The sequence below is a fragment of the Mastigoproctus giganteus genome, chromosome 9 (assembly GCF_048544385.1).
Source record: "Mastigoproctus giganteus isolate SK-2022 chromosome 9, ASM4854438v1, whole genome shotgun sequence".
NCBI classification, from domain to species: domain Eukaryota; kingdom Metazoa; phylum Arthropoda; class Arachnida; order Uropygi; family Thelyphonidae; genus Mastigoproctus; species Mastigoproctus giganteus.
Window position 1 is genome coordinate 146777626 of NC_143583.1, and position 25091 is coordinate 146802716.

Sequence of the window (25091 nt, forward strand, 5' to 3'; positions counted from 1 at the left end):
ATAACTCCTCATGGGTGAATGTAGATGCAAAATACTCATTTAGTTTGTTAGCCACCTGATCAGGATCATCAACTGTTGAACCATCAATATCCAGCGAACCTATCTGATTCATCCCTTTCCTTCTAGAGTTTACATAGGTAAAGAACTCCTTGTTGTTTTTCTTTGCATCCTTTGCCAAGGATTTCTCATAATCTACCTTTGCCTGACTAATCTCCTTTGTGACTTGGTTACAGACCAGCTTATATCTATCATAGCCTTCCATGCCACTCATTAATTTATATGTATCCCATGCATTTTTCTTCTCTGCCACATGTCTCATTAATTCATCTGACATCCATTTAGGCCTAAACTTTGAACAATATTTCTTAGTTGGTATGTAAAGCCTAGTAGCTTCCAAGATAAATTCTTTGAATGCTTACCATTTTGAATTTGCTGTTGGTAACATCATTAGTTAGTCCCACCGTATAGAATTTAAATACTGTCTCAGACCACCGTAGTCACCTTTACGAAAGCAAAAACCCTTTCCTTTACCCCTGATGGTAGTTACCTCTTTGAGTAAATCCCACTTCAGCACACTATGATCACTGCCACCTACTGGTTCCTTTATCTGCAGATTCTTAATGCATAAAGAATCACTACTCATAATCAGATCAAGAGTATTACTCCCTCTAGTCGCCTCCCGAACATGCTGATGTAGAAAACAATCATCTAATAAATCCACAAAAGCCTTTCTAGTGTATGAGTGACCAACCCACAAATTCCAGTCAATATCTGGAAAATTAAAATCCCCCATTATAAGACTCTGATTTACTGGCCCACTATTTCCCTGTACAGTTCCTTATTATACTCATCAGAGTCATTAGGCCTATAACACTCCTACTCCCAATTTTGATCTCCCAATGCTTATGTCACACCAAACTGACTCAACACTGCACTGTCCAGCGATGTCAACTGGCTTCACTTCCTTGGATTTTATGTGTTTCTTAACTAATAGTATAACCTCTCCTCCCTTCCTATCTTGTCTATCCTTCCTGTACACATTTTACTCCCCAAATTCCAGTTCTGCATTCCTTATATCTGTGTGACACCATGTCTCTGATATCCCAACAACAATATCTGCCTTTGATGTTCTGAGCAATACCTCAAATTCATCAAATTTATTTACCAAACTCCTAGCATTGGTGTACATGCAAGTATACATGCACCTGTTCCTAGCTACCCTAACACAACTCATGTGTTTACTTGTACCGCAATGACTCCCAGCAGTCTCTAAAATATCCTGCATCTTGTTTTCCAGGCTTCTGCTCATCCCAATAGAAGCAGCACAAGAATCACTTTCACCTGTGCTGGTGGCTACTGTTAATCTATTAGTCCTTGTATTCCTCCAAGCTAGCAGTTTTCTGACCCACCTAACACTGCCTCGATAGCATCCGCAAATATTCTTGCACCCTTTCTATTTAAGTGTATCCCATCCCTGTAGAAGCAGTCTCTCGTGTTAACAAGTACAGACCAGGCTGAAAAAAATTCTACCCCTTGAGCCTTGCACAATCTTACCAGGGCCGAATTGATCGACAAGGCTCTCATCATATACTCCCTCCTATTGTGTCTGGGCAGAATTGCAGACACGATAGGAGGGCAGAATTGCAGACAGGAGGGAGGATTGTTAAGTAATTCTGACAGTCTACTCTTAATATCATTGGTGCCAACGTGTACAACAATATCACCCTTTGTGCCCTTAAAAGATGATATCTGCTCTACAACGTCATCAACCTTTGCTCCTGGCAGACATACCCTGGTCCTGTTCCATCTATCCTTTTTACATAGTATGTAAAAAGGATAGGTGGAACATTTTTTGAAGGCAAATGGCACCTTTTTTTTGTGAATGTACCTGCTGACAAAAAATCCTGGCTACGCCACTGCTGTATATCATTGACAAAACCCCACAAGCTATCCTGGCAGCCTGTCCACACTGCTCAGAGAACTTCATATTATATTGCATAATTACCCCCAGATCCTTTTCAATTTATTTACCCCCAGATCCTTTTTAATTTTTTTATAATTACCCCCAACTCTTTTTCATTTTTCAACTATGTGGTACACCCTGAGTGTACGACATAGTTGATACGTTACTCTGGGATTACCGCTACCCATATGCAGTATCTTATAGGTAGAGTTATGGGTAGTTTCATGTTTTGTTTCTGTATCATATTTAAATATTCTTTTAATATCCTCTACATTACCAACTCATCATCCTTTCATATAGATTTTATTTTGGGAAACAAGTCTAGTAATCAGGAAGGGGGTTAAATCAGAGGAGTAAGGAAATAGTTTAGCTCCACAATCCTGCACTTTGCTAAAAACAACCTAATAATCAGTGTCATGCAATAGGAACTAGTTCCCTTCTTTTGCTGTTAATTCTTTTAACCAAAAAATCCAAACTTGTGCATAGCACTCCTTATCACTGTCTTAGGTAGTGGAATAAATTCCTTGTGAATGGTTCCTTTCCTCTCAAAGGAAATGATCAGCATCACTTGGTTTTGATTTTTGAAAATCAAAAATTTTTTTTATATCTCAAAACATGTTGATCATTATTCCATGTTTTGTCACTGTATCATATTTAAAATACAACAACTTTTCACCTGTTATTGAATCAAGCAAACAGGTTTCGTCAGTAGCTTGAATGAGCTCTTCCAATCTTAGCAACTTTTGCTCATCAATCAAACAGTTTGGAATGAACTAATGCAGATCTTGTGGCCCAAATCTTTTGTTAGAATTGGATAAATTGTTTCTCTCTTACTGTGTTCTTCCATTATTTGAAGATTCATTCAACAATTGGACAAAAATCATTGTGCAAACTATTTTTGGGGTTTAAAGTATTGTCAGATGACCACAGCACTTATCAGCTTTCAGATCCTTATGGTTCTGAAAGCTGATAGTTTCAAAAAGTGAAAACACACAAATTCTATTCCACTACTTAACAAAATGAAAATGATCTATTTACAATTAGAAGTCAGCTATCACATTGTGTTGGAGAGGTTATGGTTCCAATTCCTTAGCTACTTCCCCCCTCAAAAGAAAATAAATTGTGAACAGCAGCTCTAATCCTTTACAGAATTTCAGGACTTATTTATGGACTGTTATGAAAAATTTCTTGTCAATAGGTTAACCAACATCCCCACCCCCCTGAACCCCCCCCAAAAAAAGAACTATCACACAATTCCAACCCATTACATAAGTTTTTATCACGTGAAGTACATTATGTAATAATTTACATCTGCTCAAATTTAATTACAATAAAACAACTGAAATATAATGTGATACATATTTTAATTAATGAATAGAAAGAATGCAATATATGAAATACTAACTTGTTTAATTTAACAAGTGATACTAACTAAAAAAACACTCCCTCAAATTAAGGAAAGACCGTTGTAGATCAGGAATATGAAAATTTTCTCATCTTGTAAAACCAGATAGCCTGTTTAAATTTAAAGTGTGATTGGAAAGATGCCTGAATGAAACAAGTTTTTTTTTTTTGAGTGTGGATTCCTTCCATTGTTTTGCCATATATTTCTGAATGGTATAAGCATATGCCTGTATAATTAGCACTGTAAAAGAAGTTCATAAAAAATAGCATTATTCTAACTGCAGCTGCAATAACATATTATGGAATTGATACGACTTGTTTAAATACTTGCACTATTAAAAACTGTTTATTCTTAGTTACCCTAACTATGATAGGGAAACAATTTTTAAGGGTTCTTACTCTTGGTTACCCTAACTATTAGGATAACTAAGAGTAAGAACAGATGCATGTACAATTGAATATACACTAATTCTAGGAGCACAGCAAATAAATTTAATGAATTTGAAGTAGTGATTAAGTTATCAAATTAGCATTAGCATTAGTAGAGGCATTTGATGCAAGAAAGCAAGCTTATGCAGCATCAGCCAAAAAATAAAAAAAAAAAAAAAAAAAACCACTTCACCCCTCTTGTTCGTTCAAAATACCTGTCCAGCTGAGCCTTAAACTTATTTAGGCTATCAACTACCACAACAAAGGATGGAAGTCTGTTCCACCAACCAACCACTCGCTGGCTAAAGGCAAATTTCCGCACGTCTATCCTACATCTGTCTTTCCTCAATTTGAATTTATGCCCTCTCAGGTGATTATTCTGAGTGAGAGGAAGAATCCCATAATCACATTGAAAAAAATTAAAGAAAATGCAACTCAATTGCTGATGTTGAGTAGTTTGAAATCAGTGAGAAAGTCTCAAAGAATGCTCAACTCAAACATTCATTCTTCTAAAAATTAAATTGTTAAAAACTTGTGCCAGATGAAGATGAGTGAAAATTTTTGTGATGAGATAATCTCCATACATTAATTGCATGGAGTATTTGAATAAGTTGATTAAACCTGTAGAAGAATTTATTTTTCACATGGATGAACCTAAATGAAAAGCCAACATGAAGAATATGGAAAACATTGTCCAGAATTTGATTGCTAAAGAGACTATAGATGATGTTAAATGTTTCAATCAATTAATATGCTTGAAATATTTTGTACAAATTGAAAGCAAAAATGAACAATTCAATCAATTGCTAGCACATGAAAAATGGACCAAATTACTGAGAACATTTAAAACTTGAAGTTTTTTTTTCTTTTTTGCAATAACTCCTCACAATACAAATATAGAAATGGTCTTTTCATTAATAAATAGTCAGTGGACAAAAGACAGAAAAATTATGTATTGTTACTATACAAAACATTATTTTTACAATATAACCTCAAAGAAATGTCTTGCTCCAATTTCTATCACAGTTAAAACAAATTATGTTAGTGGGAAACTATAAATGGTCACAGAAATAGTGGAAGTTTCAATAATAAAAAGGTGTGTTACTTTTAGTGATTATTAATATATTTTTTCACCTTACACTGTCAAATACGATATGTTACATTTTTATAAAAGTGTTGAATATTAGTGTTAAAACTTGGTTTATTAGTGTGTCATTTTTTCTGTCCTCATTCTCTATTGATATATCCTTTTTTTTTTAACCTGATCCTTGGAAATGTCCTCTTTTATGGCATCTCTGCTATATAATTATAGACTACAACTGGGCAAAGTACACAGGAGGATTTTATTTCCTTCATAAATTGAAAAAGGAATAACAGAGAAATTTTAAGAAATGGCTTCTGTGATGCCATGTTGTCAGTGGCAGATTAGTTGAGCTTTCACATTCCCTATTTTAGTGAAATGCACAAAATTATGTACAATGAAAGGACAGAATTCATGGGATACCTGATTCTGGGGCAACGCAACAGTTTTTTATTTTTTTTTTTTTTTGTAGTTGTTGGCGCATAGGCTTCTATGGCCATAATGCACCTCCCAAGGTTTTTGCAGTACTCTGATCCAAGCCCGAGGCGGGAATCGAACCCGCGACCTTTGGGTTGCCAGAACGCAATACTGTCACCCCCCTCACTAGTGAACGAACCCACCGCTTGGCAGGTATATAGATACACCGCATTACTGCATTCACATAAATGGTAATTTGATGTCAGTATGGATATATGTCGTGAATTAACTGACTTGGAAAAAGGGGTGATAGTGGGTGCCCAAAGCTTGGGTCACTCTATCATGCGGGTAGTACAGAAAATGCACTATCCCCGTTTGACAGCATCAAGATTGTATCGGGAATATGCCATTTCTGGAATAATATCTCATCGTGGACAGCAGTATGGGCGCAGAAAGGTGGTGGATGAATGTGGCCGTTAACATCTGTCTCGCATATGTGCGAGACAGATGACAGTGACACAAATCATCACCGACTTCAACGAGGGATGTGCCAGAAACGTCTCCACCAAGACCATCAGATGATCATTAGCCGCAATAAGTTATGGGTGCCGCCGACCCACCAGAGTCCTATTGCTAACATCACGACACAGGACTCTAAGCCTCAACTGGATGAAAGAACATCTGCACTGGACCTTGGATGATTGGGGAGACGGTTCTCTGGTCTGATGAGTCCTCTTTACAGTTATTTTGAGAGGGTGCATATCTGGCGGAAACCGCATGAAGCTATACACCCGTCATGTCAACAAGGAACTGTTCAAAGAGGTGGACAGTAATGGTCTGGGGCATGTTCAACTGACACATGTTGGGACCTCTGGTACGTCTAGATGCATCTCTGAACGGTCCAGGTTACATGTCCATCCTTGCAGACCATCTGCATCTCTTCATGGTTGTTGTGCACCCACAGGGCAATGGACTCTTCCATCCCATTGGTGACTAGAGCATGGTTTGAAGAGCATTCCACAGATTTTACCAGCATGGAATGGTCTCCCCGCTCACGAATCCTGTGAAGCATCATTAGGATGCTATGGAAAGGTCCATTCAAGCTTTGGATCCACCACCCAGGAATGCGACAGAATTATGGACAGCAGCATAGCAAGCATGGATGGAAATACCTGTGGAATGCTTTCATGAACTAGTGAACTCAATGCCTTGCTGTGTGACTGTCCTTATCAGGGTAAAGGGTGGGCCTACCCATTACTAGGTAGGTATCCCATGATTTCTGTCCATTCAGTGTACTTAACACTGCATTTGGCAATGTGGCTATATAACACTATAACTGAAATGTTAAAAAGGCCTTTTCTATACGAAGGAGGTTGCCCCTGCCTAGTGGTAATAGAACTGGTTCCATATAATATCAGCCTCTACAGCTAATATTAAATGGATAAACCCAGCTACGACGTGAAAAAAAGGCCTATAAAATTTCCTGGCCTCTTCCATCCAGTTTAAGGAAGGATGGGTTGTATCCACTGTTACTCACAAATGTGTGTCGGAGCTGAACAGTCGGCGTATTTACAATTACTTAAATTCAACATATAATTAAAAATCTGTTTACTATTTAGCCATTAAACGATGCCGTCCCTTGACGACCGATCCAAAATAGCTCGCCAGCCAACTAAAGGGGTTGGTAGGTAGGCAAAGTGTAACATCAACACCTTGCTTGCTTGCTTTCCTGCCTGCCTACCTACCTACCTACAAACGCCTGATTAATCGACACGAAATTACGTTGAGATGGCAATTACTAACAATTTGTGGAAATAGCCATTTATAAATTATACACTGTCGTTGAATTTAAGTACTGTCACTGGTATACTTACTAGAAGTTTCTGCTAACAGAGCAAAATGAAAACAGAGGCAAAAAAAAAAAAAAAAAAACTGAAGATTAAGAAAAAAATGCTGCAACAAACATATTTTCCAATTAATTATTACTTAGAAACAAATATTTCCATCAGTAAACATAACAATCAAACCTACCACGAGGAGCATTACTATAAAAATAGGTAGCGCTAAACAAACAGTGGCTGATAGTACTGCGATTCGAAATCACTCATCTTGTATTATTGCACATAAATGAATTAATTTATTCTGATCAGCGAAACATTCAGACAGAAAACATTAAATATACATATATATATATATATCTTTATATTTCAAAGTAGAAATAACAAGTAAAAACATGTCCCATTATTTCAAAAAATCTGGTACTTGGTATTAATATTAGTAGCCTCAAAAGATGCAAGACAAGCTCACACGAAAAAAAATATATATACTCTTTATACAAAGGGTACTAGGAAAGTTTTACAATACAGCTTTGTTTATTTAATTTTTTCAAAGTAATTTCCTCTACATTCAATACACCTCTCCATCCTCCGAAACCAATCTTTAAACCAGTTCTGCCAAGTTTCACTAGGGAGTAAAGCACACTCGTTGTCCCAAGCCCGTAGAAGGTCCTCATCACTGGAAAACCGCCTCTCTTTTAGCTTCATTTTCACATGCGCGAACAGTGCAAAGTCGCAGGGAGCAAGGTCTGGACTGTAGGGAGGGTGCTCGAGAAGTTTCAGTCCTGTCGTGGTCAAATATTCGGTGCAGGCTTTGGCGCGGTGAGCTGAAGCTGTTTGTTTGTTGTTTGTTTGTTATTTGGTTTTTAGGAGCATTAGCAACTAAGGCCATATTGCTCCGGGATATGCAGTGGTCATTCCTTGACCTTTCCGCATCCTCCGTATTTGGTGGTGACGGGCTCGAACCCCGGTCTAATCAAGAAGCGTGTGCTACGCACTGCTGCTCCTTCCCACCTGGCTACGGAGGCGCCTGTGAGCTGAAGCATTATCGTGATGGAGGTACCAGGTGTCCATTCTTGACTTTGGCCGCAGGTTCTTCATAGATCCAATGACTTTAGGCAGGCATTGTTCAGTATACCACTTAGCTGTGACTGCCTTCTGCGTGTCCAAAACGACACGTTCCACAATTCCACTCGATTTGAAAAATACAGCTATCATTTTCTTCTTTACAGATCGGGATTTTCTGACAATTACGGGTGTGTCGTCATCATCAAAGACGCAAACTTTGTTTTGAGCCTTGGTCGGCAGATCGTAATAGTACAGCCAAGTCTCGTCACCTGTCACGATGTTGTTCACATACCGAGATTGTCCCTTATCAAACTTTTTTAACATCTCCCGGCACCAAGTCACACGTCGTGTCATCTGCTCTTCAGTCAGTTGATGCGGCACTCAGAGAGAACAAAGTTTCTTCACGTGCAAATGATCTTGCAGAATCGAACGAATTGCTTGTGCATTTAGGCCCAAAGTATCCTCTATCTGTTGGTAGGTCACTCGCCTGTTTTCGTCAAGCATTTTCCTCACAGCAGTAACGTTTTCCTCCGTAACTGACGTTCGTGGCCTTCCCGGCCTCTCAGAATCCTCCAGAGTGAAATTTCCCCTTTGGAATTCTCTATACCACCTGAATATCGTTGTACGATGTGGACAATCATCATCTAGTGCAAGAGTCATTTCTTCTAAGCACTGGTCTATGGTTAAACCACGCACGAAATTATACCGCAAAACTGTCCTTATCTCATTTCGTGACCACGATGCCATCGCAAGCACTTTACACTCTCACTACTAATGAATAACTGAGCCCATCGACTTGGCGCGGCGGCTACTATGCACGTATGAACATGTCTCAACATGCAGCAACAAGCAGCTTCCTGTGATTCATTGTTGCGTCATATTGCAAAACCTTCCTAGTACCCTTTGTGTGTATGTATATATATATATATATATATACACGGTATATCATTTCCTACATCACCTGTTGTCCAACTCCTCTAATAATTTTCATATTTCTTCTTTAAATTTGTCTAAACTGTCCACCTTTACAACATAAGATGGAAGGAAATCCAGGGGACCACATCTGGTGAGTATGGGCTTAGCACACCCAGGGTCCTGAGCTGGTTATCATTATTATTATTGTTGTTGCTCTTATATTATTTCTCCCTGATTGGAGGATTCAACTCCGTGACGGGTACTGCTACCAAGTACACAGGGTGGTTGTAATGTCTGGTGTTACTGTTGGTCGAGGAAATCCCTGACTATCCTACAGGTGTTAAGGATTGCGACTTTCTGGAGTTCCTTATACGTGTTCACTGGGAGACCTATTGCTGCTAGGCTGTTATGTAGGGAATTTGGCACCATACCGGTGGTCGACACGATGATCGGGACGGTCGATACTTCTTGCAAAGCCACATCTCCTTGACTTCATGTCTCAGGTACGTGTACTTCCTAATTTTTTCCTCATGGGCTTTCTGGACATTTCTAGTGTTGGGCACTGCTATGTCAATCAGGTAGGTAGCCTTTTCCATCTTGTCCACAAGGGTTATGTCCAGTCTGTTGTGCGGGATGGTCTTATCCTTTATTATGCCGCGGTCCCAGTACAGCTTGTGGGTTCGGGTCTCTAGTACTGCCTGGAGTTCGTACTTGTAGTATGGTACACTTTCTTTAGTCAACTAGTATTTCCTCGATAGTTTCTGATGTATTATCCTGGCTACCTGGTTGTGTCTATGAGTGTACTCAGTCTTGTGATCACCTTGCAACCCGCAGTGATGTGTTGGATCCTTTTTGAGGCCAAGTGGCATCGTCGACATGTGTCATCTGACATTCTGATGTATTTTCTATAGTTTCTGGTGTTGGTTACCTGGTCTTGGATGGCCAGCATGAATCCTTCAGTCTCGAGGAAGAGCGTCCCGCTTGTGAGCCATGCATTGGAAGCAATGTTATCGATATGATTTTGATGGAGGTCATTGTAGTGTCTGCCATGGAGTGTCTTCTTTGCCCATCTTTCTAACTTCGTTTCTTGTGCCGTCTGGGTGGGGTTCCTCGCTTAGGTTGAGTGGGGAATACCACATCTATCTTCTTTATGGCCTGGTGTAGTGGTGCTGTGTTGTTCTCCAAGTAATTCTTCAGGTTAACTATCGCTGTTTTCTGTTGCTCTATCAAGTCTATCAGGCCCCCTTCCTCCCTCTTTCCGAGCTATTGTTAGTCTCTCTCTCCACTGCTGTCTTCGGGTGGTGTTGGCGGCTCTTGGTCATCATTGTCTTTCGCATGATATCTTCTAGTTCGGTGTTAGTCCAATCTATGACCCCGAAGGTGTATTTTTAGCACTGGAGCTGCATAGGTGTTTATGGCTTTAACTGTGTTCCCTCCATTCAATTTTGCTTTCAGAAGGCTTCTGAGTCTCTGATGATATTTTTCAGTCAGACACGTTGATTTCCTTGTGCTCTAACTGCTGAGCCTGCATCATCCCTAGGTATTTGTAGGTCTCTCCTTCTGTCATAGCTTCAATCTCTTTACTAGCAAGCAGCTGGTAGTTTGGGCCAACTAATTTTCCCTGGTGCAGTGTGTGGGTCTTGTATTTGTGTAGACCAAATTCCATCCTGATGTCCTTGCTGAATTCTTCGGTGATCCGGAATAGTTGCTGGCGTTGCTTCTCGGTTGCCGAATAGAGCTTGATGTCATCCATCTACATCAGGTGGGTGAGGGTGTACAGGTTCTTTCTTCCTTCTTTGAGATTATATCCATACTTGCTGCCATTAAGCATGGTGGATAGCGGGTTAAGTGCTAGACAGAACCACAGTGGGCTCAGGGCATCTCCCTGAAAGATTCCTCTTCTAATGGGGATTGGCCTGGTTGTGATGTTCTCAACCTTAATGGTGGTCCATTTCGCCATTGTTGCGCCTGAAGATCTACAAGGTCAATCACTATCGGATTGACCTTGTAGATCTTCAGGGGCTCTATTAGCCAGCTATGAGGTACGGAGTCGAAGGCCTTGCGGTAATCGATGTAGGCCGTGTATAGGTTGCAATGCTTCTTCTAGGCTTGTTCCATAACTGTGGCATCTAGGGTTAATTGCTCCTTGCATCCTTTCTGCTCTTCGGCCATTATGTTCTGACTCTCTAAGTGGTCATATAACTTCTTGGTTATGCAGCTGGTCAGGACCTTGTACATCGTTGGGAGGCAGGTGATTGGCCTGTATTTCGCCGAGTTCCTTGTATCTTCGTCTTTAGGCTTCAGATATGCGACTCCTTCGGTGAGAAACTTCGGGATTGTCTCTGGGTGCCTCATAATTCGAGTGACCTGTGCTGCTAGGTGCTTGTGTGCAGGGGAGCTTCTTGTACCAGTAGTTGTGGATGTTATCAATTCCTGGGATTCGCCAGTTGTGGGTGTTCCTGATAGACTGTTTTACTTCTTCTCGAATCTCCCACTCTCTCATCTTTTGTATGTCTTTGGTTTTCTTCCCGTTCTACTTCTATCCAGGGTGCTCTGCTGTTATGTCTTAGTTCACTGCTCCAGTGAAGTAAGACATAACAGCAGAGCTATTATGTCTCCAGAACTCCTCGATCGTCTTCTTCTCGGGCGGTCCGTTTCCTGCTTTCTCATCTTCACCAAGTTTCCTGTAGAAGGCTCTTTAGTCCTCATCGAAGATTCGGTTGTTTATTTTCCTCTGGGAGCTCTCTTTGTATCTGCATAGTCTCTTCCTGAGTGCGACGAGGTTCTGCTTCAGTGTGTTCAGTGTATTCTCCTATTCTCTTATTTCTGGACTCATGTTTGCTGTGGACGCTGTCGCTCTTGAGGATGCTCTTCACCTTTCCAATCAATTTCTTACTTCTATTACCCTGTTGGTACTGGGTCAATTGGCCTATCTTGACTTTTTTAAATTCTTCTATCTTCTGCTGAAGTCTTCTTTCCTAAGCTAGCAGTTCCCTCTGCTGCTGGTCTTGCGTTTATTTTCCATTAATCCTAGTAACTACTATGGCAGCACAGTATATACGGCTGTGTGGATAGCCTCCAGCGTTGCACCATTGTTGTCAAGGTAATGTGGCATTATTTGCCAATTGAGGTGGTCTGTTACTCTCCAAAGGATTTTATTTGGCCTCTGCTTAGGTATCATGTGGGGTCCATTCCTTCGAATTCTGTTAGGGCCTTCTTTTACTCGTCTTCTATTCTGGATATCCTGACTTCGTCTCTTTCCACTACAGCTACTCTGGGTTGTATTTCTTCTTGCTGTTCCTCCTCTTGTTCCATATTGACCATATTCTTTGTGCTTTGTAGTTGATCACTAACATCCTGCTTGATTTTTCCAAGATGGCAGGAGCTATTAGGTTCTTCTTGACGATGGTACTTCTTTGGTCTGCTAATCGCTGTTCGGTTATCTGAATATCCGGATATCGTTCCAACCACTTGGTATGTAATCGCGACCTGTATATTGTCATATCGGTCTGAAGCCTGGTTATTCGGTCTATAGCCTGGTTATTTCATAGTATGCTCGCATGATGTACATATTCATTTTAATGCTCCACTTCATGCGTTGGCCTTTTCTTTTTTTCCCGAGTGGTCACTAGTGCAGGAAGCACTTCCAGTTGGTGGGGCAGGATGGACTTGCCCTTCTCTTGTGGTATCCTTATGGGGGACAGCGCCACATGCTCCACTGTCTTGCTCGGCGGGAGACAGTCTCCAACTTTTAGAACCGACCCCTCTGCCTAAGGCCTCAAACGCGAGTGACTTTATCCTGAGCCACATTCGATGCAGTATGAATAATATTTCTCTGCGACATGATCCATCTATGGAGGTGGACTAGTTTAGATTTGGCTTATGTCCAGTGGTTTATTTTATTTATTTATTTAGTTCTCGCGAGTGACACCAGATGACGCCACTATCTGCTCAGCCGTCACTAACTTTTGCGGTGTCTTTTTTTATCATTTTAATATTATTATATCGGTCTCCCAGCGTAATAGAGCTAACAGCGTAATAATAATAATAATAGTGGTTATTATTATGCCATATGGTTCAAGAAAGCCTGAGGCTTATGCCGCACCATCCAAAAAAAAAAATTTCTGAACTACCCCGAGAGAGAGAGAGAGAGAGAGAGAGAGAGAGAAATATAAGGGGATCACCAAAGAAGAGAAGAATGATGATACCCAGCTGAGGACCCTGAGTGTGCCAATCCCATATTCACCAGATGTGAGCCCCTGGAGTTCTTCTCTTTCTTGGTAATCTCCTCTACTTCTGACTCTCTCTCTCTCTCTCTCTGTAATTCAGAATTTTTTTTTTTCGACTGGTGCAGCATGTCTCAGACTTCCTTGCACCATATGGCTAATAATAATAATAATCAACTACCCGCCAGCATGAGAGAAATTACCGCACCTCTGTTCTGTAACTATCCTTCCTCGATTTAAATTTATGTCACCTTCAGAAGTGGTGTCTGAGCAAGAGGAAGGATACCATCAGAATTTAACTTACTCAACCCTTCAAAGCCTTACACAGCTCAATCAGAACTCCGTAGCTTCCAGAGGCAACAATTTGGAAAACTCAAGCCTTTCTCCTTAAGAGGACCCTGTTTATTTTTTCGCTAATCTCGTTGCATTTTTTTGCACCCCTTCAAACACATCTACTTCCTTCCTAAAAAGATGCTTCCAGACCTGTTTGCAGTACTCCTTTTTTTTTTTTTTTTTGGTAGTTGTTGGCACATCGGCTTCTGTGGCCATAATGCACCTCCCAAGGTTTTTGCAGTACTTTGATCCAATCCTGAGGCGGGATTCGAGCCCGCGACCTTTGGGTTGTTAGGCAGGCACTTTACCCACCTGGCTAGCCCGGTCGGCTTGCAGTACTCAAGATGTGGCCTGAAAAATATGGCTTTATATAACTGGATAAGATAATCAACTCCTTATTCCCGAGCTGTCCTAGCGCTGTAGAGAATTTCATGTCTGATCTCATTATTACCTTAGGTCTTTTTCGTTCTTCACTACTCTCAGTATGGAACACCACATACTTGATTAATGTTATTCTAGTATTACTGCTACCTATATGCAGTATACCTTGCATTTGCCAACGTTAAATTTCAACTTCCACTTCTCTGCTCATCTGCCTAATTTTTCTAGATCTTATTGTTGTATCATACACTGATTACTGTCACTAACCACTCTGGCAACCTCTGTATCATCTGCACACTTAGACATTATGTGTCACATGCCTTCATCAATATTGAAAACAATATTAGGCTCAGCATTAAACCCCGAAGGGCTCCATTAATATCATTAATTTAAAACAAAGGTGTCATTTGATAATTACTGTCTTCTTCCACTCAATCATTCCTTTCCCATTATCCACGGCCGAAAATTTTGACCTTATACCACACTATTCCAATTTGTACAGCAGCCGTTTATGCTGAAAAGGCTTTCTGAAATCTAAATATACACTGGGGTTCAAAGAAAATGCATCACCCCCTTAAAATTGTAATTGTAGTCAGAATAACTAAGTAGAAAAATGTGGCAATATTTCTTACAGATTGCATCGGATAAGATTGACACGAGTAGGTGGTGACGTAATATTGCATCAGCTGTAACTTTCAGCTATATAAGCACGCACTGCAAGAGTTGCAGTCATTCCTTGCTTGTGTCAGGATGGCGAGTTACGTGCAATTGACACCACGAAGAAAGGGTGCTATTGTTGCTTTATGCGAGGAAGGATGTTCTTTCCGTCATATCGCTTATAGAGTGTTTTGTAATCAGTCGATAGTGAGCAGATTTCTTTCCAAACTCAAGAAAACTGGTTCTGCTGATAGGAAAAAATGAACCGGACAAACGAGTCTCTATGCCAAAACAGGACCGCGTATGCCTTAAAAACCGTAAAGCCTCTTCGTCTGAGCTGAAAAGAGAATGGGAAGAACATGCAAGAGTGGTAGTAAGTGCAGTAAGAGTCAGAAGACGCCTCTTCAAAAATGGACTTTTAGCCCATCGTCCTAAGAAGAAGCCCCTCCTCACACAAAAAAAATAAGGCCCGATTAATTTGGTGTAAGGAGCATGTAAAAAAAAACAAATTATAATAATATTACTGTTCCCCCGTAAATGATTACATCTACCCGTATATTTAGTTAGTCTGTAAATTGCGTGTGTTCTCTGATCGAGTTGCCTGTTTGCTGGACGAAAAAACCCCAGTTTCTGGGGGGGTAGTAAAAACTCGTTATCTACGCCTGAGACCGACTAACTCAGCCCCAGAGTGAAAAAAGCCCACTAAAAGGAGCATGTCAAAGGGACTCCAGAGCAGTGGAAGTCAGTTATTTTCTCGGATGAGAAGAAATTCAACCTGCATGGCTCTGATGGGAGACAAGCGATTCGCCGTAGACGTGGTGAAGAATACCATCCAGACTGTATGGTGTCTACAGTGAAATTCCCTACCAGCCAAATGATATGGGGGTGCATTTCGTATCGCGGAGTAGGTCACCTGCAGTTTATAAAAGGTTCCGTAAATTCCAATGGATACCAGGCTATATTGGAAAGCAAATTGCTGCCAACCATTAAAGACCATTTCAACCTGCCAAGTAGCTGCAACTTTCAGGACGACTCTGCTCCTTGTCATCGGGCGAAAAGTGTAAGTAGGCATTTCTGAAGTTACTTTAGCTTCATTTCTGAATTAGAGGTTCGACAGTAATGTGTTTACATTTGTTACAGGTGAAAAAATGGTTGGAAGAACGGTCCAATACAACTGTTAGCTGGCCAGGAAATAGCCCAGACCTGAATCTAAAAAGATGCTTCCAGACCTAAAAAGATGCCCAGACCTGTTTGCAGTACTCAAGATGTGGCCTGAAAAATATGGCTTTATACAACTGGATAATCAACTCCTTATTCCCGAGCTATCCTAGCAGCATGTATACGGTGTAAAGAGAATTTCGTGTCTGACCACACGATGCCAATAGAGAACTATTGGCATTGGAAGCCATATAGTGTGGAATCTGCAGTTGCCAGAAAAAAACAAAACACTCTTCGTAAACTTCAGGAAGCCATAATTCCTGTTTGGAACCACGAACTATCAGTTGATTATCTTCAGAAAATGATCGTATCAATGCCTCGACGATGTGCTGCTGTCATCAGGGCCAGGGGCAGTTCAACTAAATATTAGTTTGTACCTGGTGAACTTCTCATTTTGTTTTCCATTTAAAATGATAAACTAAAGCAAATTGAGGGCTTTTGATAATATTTCCGCCATAATTATCGTGTTTACAACAAGTGTAAACTGTTGCACTTTATACAACAGTTTACCAAAACTGTCGTATAAAGGTTGCAAATGCTCATTTTGGAATATTTTGAGAGCACTTGTCAAATATTACTTAGCATTGCCTTAACTATACTGGTGTGCCAAACTTAAGGACGAACACTATTTCTAAAGGTTAGAACCACAAAATCTTTACTTAAGGTACTCTTTACTGATGGGAGTAGATTCAGTCTCACCAGCAATTCTGGACGTCAGCTAATCTGGCAAGAGGTTGGCATATGGTATCACCCCGCAAACATCACTGAAAGGGATCGATATGGAGGTCGAGGTGTTCTCGTCTGGGGAGGCGTTATATTGGATGGATGTACACAACTGCAGATACTGGAAGCCGGTACTGTCACCGGTGCACGCTACTGTACACGAGGTAACCCTTCCCCATGTGCGTCTGTTCTGAGGTGCCATTGGCCCCAAGTTCGTGTTTATCGATGATAACGCCACACCCCATCCCACTGCAGCTCTTGATATGCTTTTGTCAAACGAGGACATTGTTCGTATGGATTGACCTGCCCGTTCCACCGATCTAAATCCCATCGAACACATATGGGACGCTTTGGGGAGACGCCTAGTGGCACGTCCACACCCACCAGAAAATGTTCACCAGCCAAAGATGGAACTGACTGAGGAACAGACGACGTTACTGCAAGAACTTATCAACATCATTTTTCTAAGTATGGACAGGCGGTGTAAAACTTGTATCGACATTAGGGGGTGGCCATATCTCCTACTGAGGACGACCTCTTCCCTTTGTTCTACCTTTGGCAGTGATGCATCTGTATCATGGCAGTCAGTGCTATGTTGCCATTTTTGAATAAAATCCCTCTGTACCGTGTTGTTTCCCTTATCATTTCTGTACTTCACGAGGTTCCTTTCCCCATATCCAGGCCACTCCTATGAGAAGCTTCAGGTGAAAACCTGACTAGTCCTTAAATTTTGCATACCAGTGTATTAATAAATATCTCTTGTTTATATTTCTATTTGTGATGCTAGTCATTAATGTAACAACCATCGCGACACCAGTGTATATCAAAATTATTTTTTGTTTCCCATTTCCTTTTTTATCGCATCATAGCATCCAGTCATTAGTCAGACAAGATTGAAATCCATGCTGTGACTGCAGTACAACTGCATTCCTATTTTGGTGGTCATTCATTATTTCTTGAACTAGTAACTCCATTACATTTTCACTAGAACAGAAGTTAGGCGTACAGTAATTAGTCACTTCACCCTTTAGTTGCCATTTGTGAAATGCAGAATACATTCCCATATCTCCAGAGACCATTTTAAACTTAGGGATGTTCTTCTCATAATGTTTAAAAGTTTTCTGATCTGTTTTGCTGTCTCTTTTAATATAATTGGATAGATCCCATTTGCCTAAGTACTTTATTCACGTTTAGCTTCGACAATTTATCCTACACTTTCCTCTCAGAGATCACAAAATAATTTATTCCTCTCTAATTTGATATAATTCTAACATTCTTATCCCTAAAAATTCCTCTTGTGGGACAACAGATGCACAACATCGATTCATTTTGTCTACCTTTTCAGGTGCATCAGCAGTTTAGGCCATATTGTGTTGTATAATATATCTTGGGGGTGTTCTGTAGTCGGTTTACTGATTGCTGGACGAAAAATCTTACCTTCCGGTAGGAAAAAAGCCATGCTACCTTTTGCTAAGCCCGACAAACTCAACTATGTTATGAAATTGGCCCATAAAAATTCCTTGCATCATTGATGGAACTCTAACTCAGGTCGTTTCCAACATGTGTAGGGAGGACGCTGATTATACCAAATGTGCTGTCCACGTGGGCTTCACGTTGCCAGCAAGCTAGGTAGGAGTATCAAAGTTATACCATATTTCACAGATAATCTAGCTCTATATGATAGTAATGAGGGTAAGCTACTGCAATAAAATCTATAGAAATTAGGCAGATGGGCTAAGAAACGGCAGTTGAAGTTTAAGATCGACAAATTCAAGGCATTGCATACGGTTAGCAGTAATTACAGATTAACCAACTAATCGTGTGATACCAGACTGAGAGTAGTGGAAAATGAAGAAAGTGCTGGAGTGATTGTGCAGCCACATACGAAGTTCTCTGATCAGTGCAGACAGGTTACCAGGACAGATGGTCCTGCTCTGTTAATGATATACAGGAATTTTCCTAGCAGTAATACGAGGTGAGGATCCCATCATACAAGACAATGGTCAACAAAGATGTAGATCTCTGCAACTAGTGCAGAGAAGGGAATAAAAGGGTAATCTTACGGCTTGAGTTCTGCAATTTGCAGAACTGAAGCCGTAGGACCACCCTGCAGGCACTGCGAGGTGATCCGATTGAGGTGTTTAAGACTTTGAATGGATTGAGCAAGCTCAATGCTGATAGCATTTTTCCTCTTACTCAGACCACACACATGGGTGGCATAAATTGAAATCGAAGAAGGATGGTTGCCGGAAGTTTGTCTTAGCCAGCAGGTTCTTGTTAGTATGGTTTTAAGGTTTTTTTCCGCCGATCCTTTATGAGCTTACTCTCTTGCATCATATCTCACTACTAATAATAATCTTGCAAACTATATACCTTCTCACCATTTACGGGCTCAGAAAACTGTCTTGAAGAAAAACAGTACCAGAATCACCTCATGCACGAATATTACCTATAACTGGACTGAAGAACCCAACTGATGATCACATTCAATCTGTCTTCCCTATGATGATCTGAATGTCCTTATCCAGAACTAAAATGCCTTTCTAGAGTTTTTCCATTTGTTAACTAGTGTGTTTAAAGCAGTTGCTGAGGAGACCACTGATGCCTTTCAGGCGGTTTATATCAGAGAAATTTGGGCTCCAGTGGAGGGCTAGACCACCACGACGAGTCTGCTGAATTGCGTTTTGGTTGCATCCTCGATGGATGACCTGTGCTTCTGTGGTGCTATTGTGGTTCCAGGGACTGTATGAGGTATCACTGTTTACTGTTAATTTCTGCACTCTTGGGATTGTTTAGGTCTCAGAACAAAGTTGAATTCTTTCTTTCTTTCTTGTGACCACAATTCCTGGCTAAGACTTCTCCCTGGATTAGACTTGTACTAATTTTGAGTCTTCGTGGTGAACCAAGAAGTGTCGATTGGATCCTTAGGGATCATCACAACCTTACGTCGGGACTTTATAGGGCCAGATATGTTCATGATATTGCATTGTGATATGGGCATTACATTCAAAACGAATTGACCCTCTATCAGGGAATCTAAGCTACACCAGCATTGTTCAGTGGTACAGCATGGTAAATATGTGGCAGGATTGCCAGAAAGGTTTGCTGGAATCGCATAGTACAATAAATAATAATAATTAAAAAACCGTGTATTCAAAAAGAATGCTTCACTAACGGTCTCTGACTGACTCAGCACCACCTTCTGCAATGACCACCGAGATGGCTCAGACTTCTATTTCTCTCCCTCTCCAGGACGCTGTTGTGGAAGTGGGTAGTTTGAATAAATTCAAGGAAAGGCTATAAAAATTATTTCAGTGGATGGACAAGTGATGTGGGAATATATACATTATGCTGCCACTTTATTATGAACACCTTGTAGCGTGTTGAGCCTCTTTTAGCCTTCAAATCAGCCTGAATTCGTCTAGGCATGGATTGAACAAGATGCTGAAAACGTTGTGCAGGAATGGAGTACCATGCAGACATGGGTGTGTACGCAGTTCCTTGAGATTCGACGGAGGTGTAGGCCTGCAGCGAACAGCCCTTTCCAGCTCATCCCAAAGCTGTTCAATAGGATTGAGATCTGCGGACTCAGCGGGCCACTGCAGCAAAGAAAAGTCATTGTCATGTTCTTTGAACCATTCCATAGTGATTCGGGCTTTGTGCACCGGCGCATTATCATGCTGGAAATAACCATCTGACTGAGGATAAACTGTCAACATGAACTGATGCACTTGGTCAGCAACGATGTTTAGGTGCGATGTGGCATTCAGACGTGAATTTATGGGTATCAATGGACTCAACGTGTGCCAAGAAAACATCCCCCACACCATAACACTTCCCCTACCACCTTGCACAGTAGTCGTCAGACATGACGGGTCCATGGATTAATGTTGTTTTCACCAAATTCTGAGCCTTCCATCAATGATGTACTAGGAACTTCGACTCGTCAGACCAAGCAACTGTTTTCCAATCTTCGATAGTCCAGTGCTGGTATTGCTGTGCCCAAAGGAGGCGTGCTCTCTTGTTCTTCATTGATAACAAAGGTACGCGATGTGGCCGTCGGCCCATTCGCGACTAAGTGCGACTAGTGGTCCGTTGCGATATTTTGTTCTGTACACCAAGGTTGTATTCTGACGTAATATGCGACATTGTGGCCGGTCTCTTTGCTTTCACAATTCTAGCCACCTCCTCTGACCTCTCTCATCGACAAGCGATTTTCTTCCACAGGAGAGCCGTTGAGAGGATGTTTTCTGTTCGTTGCACCATTCTCGATACACCCTTGAAACGCGTGAAAAGTTCAGGAGAACTGCCGTTTCAGAGATGCTTTGTCGAGCACCTATTACCATGCCACGTTCGAACTCCGTTAGAACACTCCTTTTCCCCATTCTTGTGGAAAGGAATATCAGTTAAGTTTCTAGTATCAGTTAAGCGTACGGTTTGTACGCTTAACTGATACTAGAAAGGTTGTTCTGCTGCATTTGTATATATATTTGCTGAATGCTTTATAAGCTTGCTTTTTTGCGTCTTATGCCAATACTGCTAATAATAATAGCTCCAGCTCAATGTGGCCCTTCTCTTTCGACAGCTAGGGCGTGGGTGGGATCCTAACTCCAGGTACTTCTCCCACTTTCTCCTGGAGTCTACTCAAATTATATGTCTTCCTAGATGCCACACCAAGATCATATGAAGCCTCTGCCCTGCTGATCTTGAACTCTTTCCAAAGCAGGATTCTTGCTCTGCGATGTAATGCTGACACAGCTCACTGTTGGGTCTTGGTGGGATATTTACGCCAATACCTAACTTTCTGCTTACTGGAACTCTACGCCAGGCTACTTGACCTCAGTGTGAAATTTTCAGATTTTTCGGTTGCCTATCCTACTGCTGATCGTTAGCCCTTCCAGGGGATTCGGTGCAAAAACCAAATTATTATATTATGGTCACCCGTAATTGATTACATATACCCATATATGTATTTTGTCTGTAAATTGCGTGTGTTTTCTGGTAGCTTTGCAGGACGAAAAAACCCCACTTTCTGCAGGGAAAGACCATACTATCTATTGCAGACTGACTAAACTCAGCCACGGAGTGAAAAAACCCATTAAAATTCCTCGCGTCATAGATGGGATTCGAACCTGGGCCTTTTCCACCGGGTGAAAGGAGGAAGGTAACAATGCTACTGTGCTACCGCGCAGATTGGGGATTCGGTGCATGTGTGTGTACCTTGTTGGGGTGGCCCCTAGGCATATGCCCATCTCCACCTAGAACTCCTGTATTTAACAGTAATACTGTTAAATGGGCCTGACGTAAAAGAGGTGAAGAATGAAGATCGAAAAAAAAAAAAATATATATATATATATATATATATATCAGTTTAGAAAAGGACAGTAAATAAAAGTCAGTATTTAGAGAATTATTTGCATGTGTTGGGTGTGTCATGCTACTTAGCCACCAGGGAGCAGCCAACACCTGGTCAGCTGCTACCTAGTGCCCATCCCTGGCATGAGGAGCCGGGCTTGGGTCTTCTATTAAACTGTCGTACAAGCAGCACAAATCCCACACCCACCAGAAATAGTGCAATACCGGTGGGTGGGGGATTCGGTACAGACAACAGTAGCTACTGTCTACTCCATTGTGGGCTTTAACTTCTGCTTGTCAGGAGACCTTTGCTGACTCCAGGGACCACTCCCGCCATAATAGGATGGCATCATCTGTTTTCTCTAGGTGAATTACAACTCCTGTTGCTAACTCCCAGGACCTCCTATAAATGGGAGACATGATTTTTATACCAAGGTCTTCCTTGGCGAGGGATTTAACTCTACAGTTTCCTTAACTATAAACTTACATTCCTTCTCTATATATCACCCTTGCTCACTTTTGGCCATTCTGCTCTCCAACGGCCCCCCCCCCCTTCTTTAGGTTTCTTTGTTCAGTTTAGTCCCTCGTTGTTTTAGGAGCAACAACAACTGAGGCCATATTGTTTTGTGTATATTTTCTGCAAATTGCGTGTGCTCTGTGGAAGATTTTATGTTTGCTGGATGAAAACCCCGAGTTTCCAGAAAAAAATCATGCTACCCTCGCCTGAGACCGCCTAACTGAACCACGTTTTGAAAAAAAGGCCCATAAAAATTCCTCCCGTCATCAACGGTACTCAAACTCAGGCCTTTTTCCACCTGGTGTAGAGGATGGCGATCCTACCAACTGTGCTACCCACAAGGGTGGGAAAAGGTGGAAAAGGCCCAAGTTAGAATCCAGTCAATGACTCAAGGAATTTTTATGGGTCTCTTTCATAATGTGGCTGATTAGTCGGTGCCACGCATTGGTAGCATGGTTCTCTCTCCCCGCAAACCGACTACCGAAGGCACGCTTGTACAGATATTATATCCAGTGCAATACAGCTAAGTTTTTGATGTGCCTAACACGCTATAATATGATACCATAAGCTCCGTTTTTCCTGGGGAATGTTGTCTCTAATATCTTCTTCTTTGCTTTCTCCAGTTATTCTGCACTCAAACTATACCCAAATTCCTTTTCCCCATCACCTTCATTCTCGTCCTGGCCATAAGAGTCCTATAAATCGGAGGTTCTATGTTCCATGACTGGTCCAGCTCACCTCACCGTGGATGAATGGGAGGTCCCTTCCTGATTACCATGCCTTCCGGTATCTTAGCGACCAGACGAATTAAACAAAATAACCATTACTCCTATAATGCACAACTAGCTGTTTTTGCAAAGTTGTGAAGCGTCACAGAATACAAAATGGGGATTTCTAGGAGTCCACAGGAGCTGTCTAACAAACACTATGTTCACTATGTGTAATTTCTCAATTAAATGTGATATGTATAACCCTCTTTTAGCATGAAGCACTTCTTGAATTCTCGTTGCCAGGGATTCCACCTGGACCCCTTTAATAGGTTATACTGAGTGCATCACAGCATGTGGTATGATATACTGTTTCAGGATAGTTTAAGATCTAAAATCAATTTTAAAAAAGTCCATGTAAACATAAGTCTGATTTCGCCTTGTTTCCAAGTTGCAGCCATATTTCTGTTCCAGTAATTCTGTCCGCAAACCGAGTTAGCATAGCTGGTGCTATTCAACTGTTTACAAATAATGCTCGATATCTCAAAGTGGGGCCTTGTTGTAGTTATGTAAGCAGGATCCCTTAGTGTTCTTTTAGTGATTTCAGTTAGTTCGCCATGACAAGGGCACTACATTTGGAGCGTGTTATTAACATTTTGATACTGTGCATTTGTAGTAATAGTAGAGGCTTATTCACAAAATGCAATTTGATATGAATTTATGAAGATATGAATTTCATGTATGGAACTTTCCAGCCAAGGTAGGAAATGTATACAGAAAACTTCCCTAATCGTCATGTGCTAAATTAGAAGACCTTTCAGAAAACACCTTGGGGAAACTGGTTCATTTAGAAAACGAGTTTCAGATGGTGGAAAACCCATCAGCACCAAAACAGGAAATCTGTCAGACACCTGGAACTTTTGAGCGAGTGTGGTGATTTATAATAAAGCGTTCGCAGGCTTTTATTCAGGCGCACGGTGGTCATTTTGACCATTTCTTTAAACGTAAGCAGATAATTTCTGGAACACAAAATGGTTTTAACTGAGAAACAGGGGAAAATCAGACCGTGTTTACCCGAACGTTTGTTTTTTAGGTTCTAAATCCATTTATGAAGTGGATGATGGATCCCACACGTTATTGATACAATCTGTATATCAATTTATGCCATTTTGAAAGCAACCGAGCCCATAATTCATTCAGGTTTTGCGAATGGTGTTATTTTGGTTTCATTTTCCATTCACCGTTACGTTCTCTTTAGTTGTGGTGAAACAGCTGGACGATTTAGACGCCGTACCATTTTATTTTACACATGCCATTTTAAAACAGTAGAGGTCATGTCAACTGGTAAGTTGCACACTACATACAAATGGCCGGTTTTGGCGTAAGCTTCAACACAAGAAGTACAATAGCGGCTTATGGAGTTCGCCACAACAACACATGAAATCCCCCGGGTAAGTTGCATCCTAGATGGTCCATGGAACACAAGAATATTGAAATCATGAGTGTCCATTCAAATGTTAAGCAAAAAGGAACAACCAGGTGATTCAGAATATTTGTGTAGCCAACCAGGTTCATCTTGGTTGATATTTAAAATAGGAAACCACTTTATAAAAGTTAAAATATCCACAGAAAACCATTGACCTATTACCAGCTCATATAATATTTTGCACACATTCTGGATGAAATACCTCATTGCTTCTCCTGTGATCACGGTGCCTGGCATCATTACAGTACTGATAAAATTTGAATTTTCACCACATCAGACTTTTCCAATCATCAAATCATAGTAAGATTAGTAAGGTAATATCCTTTAGTTCCACTCAGTGTACAATTGATACAGCAGAAATGAGGGGCCCAGGACG

General features: G+C 41.0%; 1 protein-coding gene across 1 annotated transcript in view; it reads right to left on the reverse strand.

The window, feature by feature from the left end:
• LOC150080806 (uncharacterized) overlaps positions 1–9229 on the reverse strand; it is a 76332-nt gene extending 67103 nt beyond the window's left edge. Inside the window, exon 1 of the mRNA XM_090380825.1 lies at positions 9159–9229. Within this exon, the coding sequence (XP_090236951.1) occupies positions 9159–9188 (30 nt within the window). The 5' untranslated portion in view covers positions 9189–9229. The remainder of the gene's footprint in view (positions 1–9158) is intronic.
• Positions 9230–25091: the final 15862 nt, after the last annotated feature.